The 11,812-nt window shown below is 48.5% G+C and overlaps 1 protein-coding gene across 1 annotated transcript; it reads left to right on the top strand.

Annotated features, from left to right (window-relative positions):
* Positions 1 to 6,917: 6,917 nt before the first annotated feature.
* KCNA5 (potassium voltage-gated channel subfamily A member 5) lies at positions 6,918 to 9,801 on the top strand. Its single transcript, XM_047066840.1, has one exon. It carries the CDS (start codon positions 7,194 to 7,196, stop codon positions 9,003 to 9,005), a length of 1,812 nt encoding a protein of 603 aa, XP_046922796.1. The 5' UTR covers positions 6,918 to 7,193; the 3' UTR covers positions 9,006 to 9,801.
* The last annotated feature ends 2,011 nt before the right edge of the window (positions 9,802 to 11,812 follow it).

Genomic DNA, 11,812 nt, shown 5'->3' on the forward strand with positions numbered 1-11,812 from the left:
AAACTGTCTTAGGGGTGTCTGGGTGGCTCATTTGGTTAAGTGTCCAACTCTTGGTTTGGTTAAGGTCATGATCTCACAGCTCCTGAGATCAAGCCCTGTGTCAGGCTCTTCGCTGACAGCGTGGAGCCTGCTTGGGATTTCCTCTCTCCCTCCCTCACTTTCTGTCTTCCCTCAGCTCCTCCTTCACTTTCTCCCTTTTAAAATAAATAAATATACTTTTCTTTAACCCTCCTCCCTCAGCTCCTCCCTCACTTTCTCTCTTTTAAAATAAATAAATATACTTTTCTTTAACCCTCTCTTACATTTGCTTAGCACTTTTAAAATAAAGTACTTTGTTCCTATATCTTGATTCATAACCTAAATTCATACTGTATTTTTATGCAATGTGGGCAACAATTTAGCTAGAGAAGCCACTGAATACAAAATTCTCAACTAATGCCTTCCTTGATCTGGATGCCTACGCAGAGAGTGAGGAAATAAAAGTTGCACATGGTATTGACAAAGTATAAAAAATTCAGACCCTGACAACACATGAAGCTACTGGTTCACAATTTCAAAGTCAGGAAGTTTTCATGGTTTATAAGTGAGTACCATAGTGAGGTGTGTTGAAGGAGAAAATGAGAGAGCATGAAAAATAGTCATGATGTACCTATAATCCACCAGCTCATCAATGGAGGAGGGAAGGGGAGGGAGGGAAACCATTATTCATCAGGGCAAGCCGTCCCTTGAACCTCCCAGTCCCTGTGCATCTAGGTCACTTCCCTTTCTATGTTTGGCTCTGAAAATGCAGTGGACCCATTAATGAATTTATTCCTGGATTAAATCTGGGGAAGGTGGGAGTGAGGGAGGGAGAGAAAAAGCCAAGCTCCAGATGTGAGCCTTGATTTGTGAACGGCCTCTCATCTTAATCCCTGCAAACGGGAAATCCTAGCACTAGGCTTGAGGTCTCAGGATCTGGGTCATTTAAACATCATCTTTCTGCTGTTCACCATCTTCTCCTGCTTCCATCTCTAACACAGCAGATAAATCCCCTCCCCCCACCCCACAAGTGCACATTTGTTTTGTATGTGTGCCTTGTTGACTCCACCTCTGCTGCTCCCATCAATCCGGAAAGGAAGGTCATTTCCAGGGCTTCCTTCCCAAGGTGTCAGATTGAGGGGCAATTGAGAAGGGAAAGGGAGGGAAGGAAGAACAGCTGCTCCCCTCATTAAAGATGTTTTCTACTACAGATCTGGAAGCAGAATGCATCTGGGAGAGGGGATCAGGAGAGAGACAGCTTTACCTTTTTGCTGATTAATATTCTATTCCCAGTTATTGCTTGATAATATGCCCTTGTGATATTACTTAATAGTAATGAGCCATAGGATTATATACTTTGTAACATTTAGCAGTAAGACCCAGAGTATCAAGTTTTCCTCTTAAAAATTTTTTTTAAAAAAACTATGTATTTTGGTTGATTTTAACTATGCTGCCTCCTATTCGGTTCTCCCTGCTCCAGCCTAAGAAACCCTGAACCCTCTCTCCTGACTTTCAGAAACTCTGTGTTTCCATAACATCAAGGAGTTGTGGGAAGGTCGGGGGAAGGCAAGCCTTCCCAATTTGGGGGTGACAGCTTCCCTCATGGAGGAGACACAATGGTTTTGTTCAATTTCCTTTTATAATGAAGAAGAGACTCAGTTGGGATGACAGTAATTCAACATAACTGTCTTATCAGAGTGATAGCAGGGGGACTGGGGAAATGGCTCAGATTGTACCTTTCCTCCTTAAGAAATCTAAGATCTCTCAGCCATGTGTGGTGCCTTGGAACTTTAGAAAGCCTGGTGTTGGTAGAAGCAGAGCCTTTCTTTCTCCCTCAAAAAGGAGGAGCAGGAGTAATTGAGCCCTGAGCCCTGGACAGACTGGTTAGTACTTTTAATGGTTTGCAAAGTTAGTACCTTTAATGGTTTGTCAGCCCATGCTCTTGCTAGGACCCTCTCGTTGCATTTCTTAAAAAATGTTTGTTTATTTATTTATTTTGAGGGGAGGGAGGGCAGAAAGAGAGGGAGAGAGTGGATCCCAAGCAGGCTCCCTGCCCAGCACAAAGCCTGATGAGGGGCTATATCTCGAGACCTTGAGATCATGACCTGAGAGGAAATTAAGAGTCAGTCGCTCAATTGGCTGAGCCACCCAGGCGTCCCCCATCTCATTGCATTTTTGATGAGGTTCCCAGATCTGTAACACCCTCCAAGGTAGAGCAGCAAAACTGATGTTTGGCAGGAAAGACTACTGGCATAATTAGAACACAATTTTATTTTTGCCTCCTTCTGTTCCTTTAAATTTTGCTAATGGTGGAAGCTTTTCCCTTGACCTAGATGAAAATTAAGTGGACGTTTATGCTTTATCGTTTAGTCTTATACAATAAACAGTTATGGTAACTTTAGGTCTCAAATACTATCTCAATCTAGGAACTAAATTGCACAGTCTTATATATTAAACTGTTTTTAGCCACAAAGTTGTTTTTTTTTTAATGTTTATTTTAAGAGAGAGAGAAAAAGACATGGGGGCGAGAGAGAGAGAGAGAGAGAGAGAGAGAGAGAGAGAGAGATTGATTGATTCCCAAGCAGGCTCTGAGTTGTCAGTTCAGAGCCTGAAGACACAGGACTTGATCTCATGAATGTGAGATCATGACCTGAGATGAAATCAAGAGTTGACGCTTAACCGCTTAACCAACTGAGCCACCCAGGTGCCCCACAAAGTTGCTCTTATACACAAAATTGAGCTGGTTTGTGTCATAATAGATAATGCATATAACCTGAAAATAGAGCCAAAGCACATTTAATTCGCCTCCCCTATCTGGCCACCCAAATGAGTCTTACATTTTTCTGATTGGGCTCCAGCTCCACGATCACTTTGACTATTTAATCTCCGATATCAGATTCAGTTCCTATCCCTGTTTCCCCTCCCTTCCTGCTCCATAGCTGAGCTCCTTTCTCTTAACTCAATTGCATTTAACACATACTTATTGAAATTCCTAAGATGAACAGAACACGATGTTTGGTGTTGTAAGGGAAATGAGATGAGTAATGTATGGACTTTGATTTCAAGATACCTCTGTTTTTCTCTATTATCTATCTATCCATATACCTGCCTACCTACCTATGTATTATAAATGATAGATAGATAGATAGATAATAAATGGAAGATAAGTAGATAGACATATACACACATAGAGATAAAGTTAAGATATATTCTGGCAGACGTGGAGGGGAGAAGAGACTAAAAACAAGTAGTGGAGAGTAAAATAGAAGTACATTGGCACACTTGCTTTCATAGAAGCACAAGCAAAGTGTCTGAGGGTGGAAGGAAGAAAGTATTATTGAATCTTGATGGGGAGATCATGAAACATGACCTAAGGAGCTCTTCATAATCTGGATCTTCTCCACCTCTGTAGCCCCATCTCACAGAACTCTTTCTGAGCCCCCCATCAACAACACTGTCTTTCAATTCCTCAAACCAGCCCTGAGGCCTTGGAACATACTCTTTTTTCCACCTGGAATAGTTTTTTCCCCATCACCACCTCAGGAAAACTTCCTTGGGTCCTTGATGATGTCCAGCTCCCCGCTAATCTCACAACACCCTACATTCTACATGGTGTCTCTTAAAATTGCAGTTAAGCAACCAGTGGAAAATTAGATGCTTAGTGGCTTTTGCCTCCCCCAAGATATAACTCCACAGAAGTTAAGAAATATGTCTGTCTTTGTTCTCAGTATCCTCCCAGAACCTGGAACTAAGGCCTTGCACATAGTCGATGCTCAATGAATTATTTTTGAGTGGATTAAGAAAGGTGGCATTTGGGATTTTTTTTTTCTCCTCTTCTTCTTATCTATCTCCTTTCTCTTCAACCCCAGCCCTCCTTCCCATCAATGTCTTACTTCTCTTAATATATTCTTTTTTTTCTTGGTTCTGCATACCTTCCAAGTCCTCCTGTGGTCTACTAGGACCAGTCCGATGAATTAGGGGAAGACTTCCCATTTGTCTGCTCTGTATATCTCATTCTGGGGGACATAATCTAGGTGTCTAAGTAATTCCTTCGCAGGCCCTGTCTGGGGTTTGTTTGAGAGGAGGTGACTCACAAGTGCGACCTTCAGACAAGAGCCTTAGCATTACTGCAGGTCTTGTCTGAAATGTGGTCTGAATTCTCCCTGCATCAAGTCTGTGTTTGGACCAGATCCTCAGGTGATGGTGCACATGAAGCTCTGTTGTGAAGGGGCTTATCTCCTAGGGTTAGTTGGGTAGAGGGGGGAGCAAGTTTCAGTTATATGACAGATCAGTTAGTGTTGGAGTGCAAGAGGTTTACTGGGAAGTGATAGAAGAAAGAGAAAAGAGCCTGCAGAAGCCAGTAGAGAAAGCCTTCAGCCCATGATGCTGATCCCATGACACCTGTGAAAGCAAAGAGATGAGGAAGAAGGTTGAATGGAGTCTCAGACTGAAACATATTTCTTACAAAGTCATGGCCAACCCAATGGGGGAGATCCAAGGCAAAGAAGGTACAGCAGAGGAGTTCTGCATTGGGCATAAATGGCCAGGTCCCTGGAACCGTGTTGTTCTCAGTCATTGGCAGAGGGCTGCCTAGGAAGGGTGAGAAGTTGCTAATGGCTGGAATCTCTCAGCTAATGGCACTCATTGAAGCTGAAAATCAACTGCTTTCTTTAAAGCACATCCTCCCAGTATACCCCCATGGCTGCCATATGTGACATCTGAAGATAATTGTACAAGAAATCTATAAATGCTGGTAAATGTATGGAAAGCAGATTGAAGGAAATACCACATTAAAGGAAACCTGCTTTATATGCTTTTTCAGCACTGTTTATGTTGTGCTCTTATTCTTCAGGGAACAGTCTCTCTAAGGGCCCCTGGAAGACAAGGTCCTGAGGACTCTATCCCATAGGGAGCTCAGGCAGAGCCCTTGTGTGAACCAAGATGGCATCCCTGTATTACAATGTGCATGAATCAGTAAAGACGACTCAGTGGACATGGGTCTCTTGAGCTCACCCTCTACAAACTCAGTAGGCCCCAGGCTCCCAGGGGCAAACCCGATCCTGACCAGACAACCTGAGAGCCAGAGAAGAATTAAAAACTCAGGGCAGATGGAACAGGGATAGCAGAGGTCTAGGGAGGGGAGGACAAGGCTCTGTGGTTACAGTGATACCCTCACATATTGATTTTCACTTTCCTGCCCCTTCCTCACCCAGGCACATTTGCAAAGACAGCCACCCCCCATGCACAGAACCACACACAATGAAAACATTTACATAGACCACATTCACATCCACCTTCACGCAACACACAGAAAGGCCCCATGCAGAAAAGCCCTATTTCTTCATACCTGACACAAGCTTCTATGTGCACACCTTGTTATTCCAGCATACACTTGTGCACCCCGTAGCAAGTTTCCCAAACTTCCCTTATGTGCAGATACATTTCCAGACAAGAGGCCGTAACATCCATATATATTAACAATAAACAACATACAGGAACAAAAAGAGACAAACTTTGAATGAACTTTGAACATTCAGAAACAGCGGCTTTATGGTAACTTAAAATCAACAAATATCTGGAGGCTATGTCTGGAGATGGCAGATATGACTTGAAAGATATTTCTGTTGTCCACTAAAACCCCACAGGGGCTGGGGCAGGGGCAGGGGCAGATAGCCCATTTCCTAACCTAGAGAGACTTGGCTGTTACTCAGCCAACCTCCTGCCTCGCGAGGGAGAAAATTAAAGCTCTCAGGCCAGATGCCAGGAAGGGGGAGCACTTGTACCTGGAACAGGGGTTACACATTTCTGTAGAGGTGTAGAGTGGAGGGAGCAAGGGCCCAAGCTCTGCTTGCTTGGATTTGAATCTCAGCATCACCACTTTCTACCTGTATGACCATGGACAATTTAGTCAATCCATGTGTCTCATTTTCCTCACCTAGGAAATGGAGATAGATAGTAATAGTACTCAGAAAACACATTGCTGTAGGAATACACCGGTCAGTATTCATAAAGTGCTGAGGGTAAACCTAGTACATCCTAGGAGCAAAGTAAGTATTGCTTCTTATTCTACTCTTGGGAGTCCTCTAGCCCTGGGATTCCACAACCTCCCTGCCCCTCCTCCCTCCCCCCCCAAACCCCTCTTCACAAAGCTGTAGTTGCTAGCTCCAAGCTTCACAGCTCTCACCAGGATCTTTCCCTTCCTCCTCCCCTTCTCTGTTAACAGTTTTTATAAAGAGATTTGTGGAGAGAGCATGGAGGAGTTGTGTGTCCTCAGCAAATTTGTTCCGCGGGCCATCACTTTCTGGACTGGGAATCAGGGCTGTCCCAGCGCAATGGCATGGGGCACTGCCAGCTCTTAACCTTTTGTTGGGTATGTAGGAAGATGGGAAGAGACAGGCTTCTCCACTGGTCTGGAGGTATCTCCATTGCTATGGATCTCTAGATTTCTAGATCCGCAGGAGCTCCGCCCAGCCCCTTCCTGTCTGTAATTTTTCCCCAAGAAGAGAGAATAGGACTGTTATTTCGTGTCTCATCCGTCCAACCCAAGGCAATTCATTTCCCCTGGAGTCCAGAGGCGTTCAGCGAGCTCCCAGGTGAACTGAAATCCACAGCTATTCTCATCTGGTTGCCCTGGGAGTTTGGGCGCTCTGGGTACAACCTGTTCCTCCAGCCTCTCCATTCCCTCCCTCCTCCCTCCCTCCGCCCGGCTGCGCCCCGCTCAGCCCCCCTTCCTCCCCTCGCTCGGGGCCCCAGCAGTGGCCTCCGGGAAAACACCCGCTGCTGCGTGCCCCGAGAGGTGAGGCGGAAAGAGGAGGGGAGGGGGCCGGGCGGGGTTGGGGGGGAGGTGAGGGAGGAGGCGGGGGAGCCGCGCAGGGTGGAGGCAGAGCACCGCCCCGCAGCCAGAGAGGGGCGGCTGAAGGTTGCATCTGCTGGAAGGAGGCTTTGGCTGCTTGGTAACGGGCTGCCAGAACAGAGAGCGAGGCTGAGAGCGGGGCAGCAGCTTCTTGACGTCAGGACCGAGCCAGGGGATCCTGCCAAGCAGCCCCAGCCCGCCCCACAGGGGGGCCGGCCGACGGTTCGAGAAGAGCCCCGGACGCGAGGCGCCCAGCGGGGCGTGAGGTGGGGGGCGCAGACCCCGGTCAGCAGGGGCGAAGCATGCCCCCTGCCCCCTGGCCATGGAGATCGCCCTGGTGCCCCTGGAGAACGGCGGTGCCATGACCATTAGAGGAGGAGGTGAGGCCCGGGCAGGCTGTGGCCAGGCCATAGGGGGAGAGCTCCAGTGCCCCCCGACGGCTGGGCTCGGCGATGGACCCAAAGAGCGGGCTCCAAAGGGGCGCGGCGCGCAGAGGGGAGTGGACCCGGGAGGGCGGCCTTTGCCGCCGCTGCCACAGGAGCTGCCACAGCCTCGACGGCTGCCACCGGAGGACGAGGAGGGAGAAGGCGACCCTGCCTTGGGCATGGCAGAGGACCAGATGCTGGGCGCGGGGTCCCTTCACCACCAGCGCGTCCTTATAAACATCTCCGGGCTGCGCTTCGAGACGCAGCTGGGCACGCTGGCGCAGTTCCCTAATACCCTCCTGGGGGACCCAGCCAAGCGCCTGCGCTACTTCGACCCCCTGAGGAACGAGTACTTCTTCGACCGCAACCGGCCGAGCTTCGATGGCATCCTCTACTACTACCAGTCGGGGGGCCGCCTGCGGAGGCCGGTCAACGTCTCCCTGGACGTGTTCGCAGATGAGATCCGCTTCTACCAGCTGGGGGATGAGGCCATGGAGCGCTTCCGGGAGGACGAGGGCTTCATTAAAGAAGAGGAGAAGCCCCTGCCCCGCAACGAGTTCCAACGCCAGGTGTGGCTTATCTTTGAATATCCAGAAAGCTCGGGGTCCGCGAGGGGCATCGCCATCGTCTCGGTCTTGGTCATTCTCATCTCTATCATCACCTTCTGCTTGGAGACCTTACCTGAGTTCAGGGATGAACGCGAGCTGCTCCGCCATCCTCCAGCGCCCCACCAGCCTCCTGGGCCAGCCCGGGGGGCGAATGGCAGCGGGGCTCTGGCGCCTCCCTCTGGCCCTACAGTGGCACCTCTCCTGCCTAGGACCCTGGCAGACCCCTTCTTTATTGTAGAGACCACTTGTGTCATCTGGTTCACTTTTGAGCTGCTTGTACGCTTCTTCGCCTGCCCCAGCAAAGCAGAGTTCTCTCGGAACATTATGAACATCATCGATGTTGTGGCCATCTTCCCTTACTTCATCACCTTGGGCACTGAGCTGGCAGAGCAACAGCCAGGGGGTGGAGGAGGAGGTGGTCAGAATGGGCAGCAGGCCATGTCCCTGGCCATCCTCAGGGTGATCCGCCTGGTCCGGGTGTTCCGCATCTTCAAGCTGTCCCGCCACTCCAAGGGGCTGCAGATCCTGGGCAAGACCTTGCAGGCCTCCATGCGGGAGCTGGGTCTGCTCATCTTCTTCCTCTTCATCGGGGTCATCCTCTTCTCCAGTGCCGTCTACTTCGCAGAGGCTGACAACCAGGAGACCCACTTTTCCAGCATCCCGGATGCCTTCTGGTGGGCAGTAGTCACGATGACCACGGTAGGCTATGGGGACATGAGGCCTGTCACTGTAGGGGGCAAGATCGTGGGCTCACTGTGTGCCATCGCTGGGGTCCTCACCATCGCCCTGCCTGTGCCGGTCATTGTCTCCAACTTCAACTACTTCTACCACCGGGAGACAGACCACGAGGAGCAGGCGGCTCTTAAGGAAGAGCAGGGCAGCCAGAGCCATGGGGCAGGGCTGGACAGTGGAGGCCCTCGGAAGGCCAGCTGGAGCAAGGGGTCCCTGTGCAAGCCTGGGGTGTCCCTGGAGAATGCAGACGGAGCCAGAAGGGGCAGCTGCCCCCTGGAAAAATGTAACCTCAAGGCCAAGAGCAATGTGGACTTGCGGAGGTCCCTCTATGCCCTCTGCCTGGACACGAGCCGGGAAACGGATTTGTAAGGGGAAGCCTGGGCAGATTGGTGGTAGTGGGACAGGGATGGGGGAGGCCTCCTGAGTCTGGGCATCTACTTCATACCACAGAGTATTTCAAGCCCACCTTGAAGTCTGTCCCTCTCTTCCACTTCTTCTGTCCCTCCCCCTCCCTCCCTTGATCCCCCATTTTTCCTCTTCTTTCCATGACACCAAGGGTCGCCTATTTTTAAAAAGTACCACATTCCATGACGCAGGAGCTGTTGAAATGGTGGGCACTGTAAATGGATGTATTTGTAGCCAGTTTCCTATACCCAGCAGAGGGATAACCCAAACAAAAATGACTTTAAATAGCCCAGATCCCAAGAGATTTTGTAACCCCCTCCATGTGTTCCAAATTTGCTTTACATATGATTTTATTTGTGTATAGGGGGAAATATTATTTTTATGGCTGGTGAATGGATTTTTGTACTGTAGTTCAGATGGAGATATTTTGGATATATTTTCCAGAAATGTTGTATTTATGGAAGAGAGAGTTATTGTGATGTTTTTATGTGATACGTATATTACAGCCAGAGACCGTGGTTGTGGCTGTTCTGGTTCCTGTGTCTATAAGCCTCTCTCTTTTCTGGGATGTGGTATCGGTGCTTTGAGTCTAGGGCAGGGAATGTTCTGGAAGAAAGGAAAATCTGACCTTTTTTGTGCGCCTTAAACAATTCTTGTAACTTTCTTTGAAAAGCATTTTAATGATGTTGAAGATAGGCTTCTGATAATTCATTCTCTTTATTTTTATCCCAGGAAATAAAATGTTACTTGGTTGAGGCAAGTGTTAGTTTTGTTTTTGTTTTTGTTTTTGTTTTGAAATTTAGAAAGGAGTCTGTGACTTACTGTTTCTGGTTTTGAAGTCAGAGCAAACACCACCTTCACTGGGGTAGATCACTTGGAAAGTTAATGGTTTGATTGTCAACTTCTTTTGCTGGGCCCCCTCTGCCCATCACAGACAGAGGGATGAATGAACTCTATTTGCCTCAGACTGTTTATGACATGCCACCTGATGGTACGGTATCAGACTCAACCATCAGTGGGGCGGGGCGGGGGGGGGGAAGGAGCCAAAAGGCATGAGAAGATCAGACCCCTTATGACCCCACTGCTGTCTCCTGGGACTGCATTTCTGAGTTCTCCTTTGTCTGCAGGCTCTAAGCCCTGTTTAACATGGCTCTCAACAGCTCTGTGAAACAAGCCTGATTCTCACAGACATGAAGCCTGTTCACAAAAGTGCAGCCCTGGTGTGAAAGTCATGGAGGAGGGAGGGACTAGTGCTTTGCTGTTAAACTCTCCCCCTCAACCATGGTGTGGGAGAAGGGAATGCAGTGACTTTCTGGTGGACAGAGGCAGAGAGAAGCCAAATGGAAGGATTTGCTTGTCCACATTGAAGGCTAGTTTCTACAGATTGTGGCCTTGTGCCGAGTAACCCCCAAACTCAGAACGAATGTCTTGGTTCCCTTTTCACTGGATGGTTGTGGTAAATATCACAGTAGGTATAACACTGGCTACCATTTCTCTCTGGGATTAGCTACCTTCTGGGGCTCTGGATTCCTGCTGTTGCTTTTGCTGCTAAAGAATCCAAAGACTGGTTGGTTGTCTTAGATCCTCACCAGGGTGGGCTGGTGATCCACAATCACACCTCCCCCACGACCACAGGGAGAATAATGACTGGTTCTGAGAGTGCATCCACATCTCCGTGGGGCAAGGGAGGCTTTGCTAAATTGATGTCTGGGAACTGTGGATTTAAATAAGATGCCGACACAATAATAAAAGCCAGTGTCTGTGACTGCCTGGAGTCATTTCCAGTCAGGAACTGTTAACAGCGAATCTGAGGCGGAAATAGAAGGATTGTGCAGGCAGGGCTCTGTTGTTTTTCATTACATGCTGAAGCAAAAAAGAAGAAGAAGAAGAAGAAGAAGAAGAAGAAGAACAGAGGCTATTTATTTATAATTTACAATCTACCTGAAAGCACGGCATCTTGCCAAAGTTCAACTCCACAGTCTCACCTCCAAGCCCTCTTTCAGTCTAAAGTTAATGTGTGTAGGTGGACACACACCTGGTGATTGGGACTAGATCTTCCCTCAGGCTCCACCCTCCCTTACAGACAAAAGAGAAATCGCCACCTATGACCTGAAAGTCAGTTCCTTCAGGCTCAAAGAGCAACACTTGGGTCTTAGTTGTGTCCAGATGCCTAAGTAGAACAGACTGCATGGCTGAAATGTCCAGTAAGTCACTTCAGTCTTATACAAATCCTCAGGGAGAGAGGGGAGGAAAAGAGAGAGTGGGTTTCTGTGTTTGGCATGAGAGAAGGGGATACTGCAGAGCAGTTTACAAAGGGGATCGGGGCAGCTCTAGAGAGGGGTCAGGTACCCTAGTCCCCTGCTGCAACCTCCCATCCCCAAGTTCAGTGTCATGGTATCTGCTCTGGAGCACTGAGTGGGCACTCACTAGGCAGTGCAAGGATTTTAATCTCTCCATCTTCTCAGTGCACCTGTTGCCACTATTCCCCAAATAGGCTGCACTCTTTCACTCCGGCCATCATGACTTGCCTACTCATGTGATTAGCAAAAAAAAAAAAAAAAAAAAAAAAAGGGACCTGAATGTCAAAGTTCTTTACCCAGGCCACCTGAGATTAGGGGCCCCTGCATCCTCCCCCACCATCCTCTTCTCTGCTATCATTGATTTTCCATACCCATTACCTTCCCGAGGAGATTATATCAAGTAGCCTCAGTCAAGATTTTATCCAGATGTTGTGTCTTGGCTCCCACAGCAGGAAACCAGCACTCGGTTCA

This window comes from Lynx rufus, unplaced genomic scaffold, assembly GCF_022079265.1.
Source record: "Lynx rufus isolate CCGP_SWC_20201006 ecotype Redwood Valley unplaced genomic scaffold, mLynRuf1.p SCAF_7, whole genome shotgun sequence".
Taxonomy (NCBI): domain Eukaryota; kingdom Metazoa; phylum Chordata; class Mammalia; order Carnivora; family Felidae; genus Lynx; species Lynx rufus.

What these genes read in the sequence shown, in the direction of transcription:
- KCNA5 (XM_047066840.1), top strand. Translation starts at nt 7,194, where the DNA reads ATGGAGATCGCCCTGGTGCCCCTGGAGAACGGCGGTGCCATGACCATT.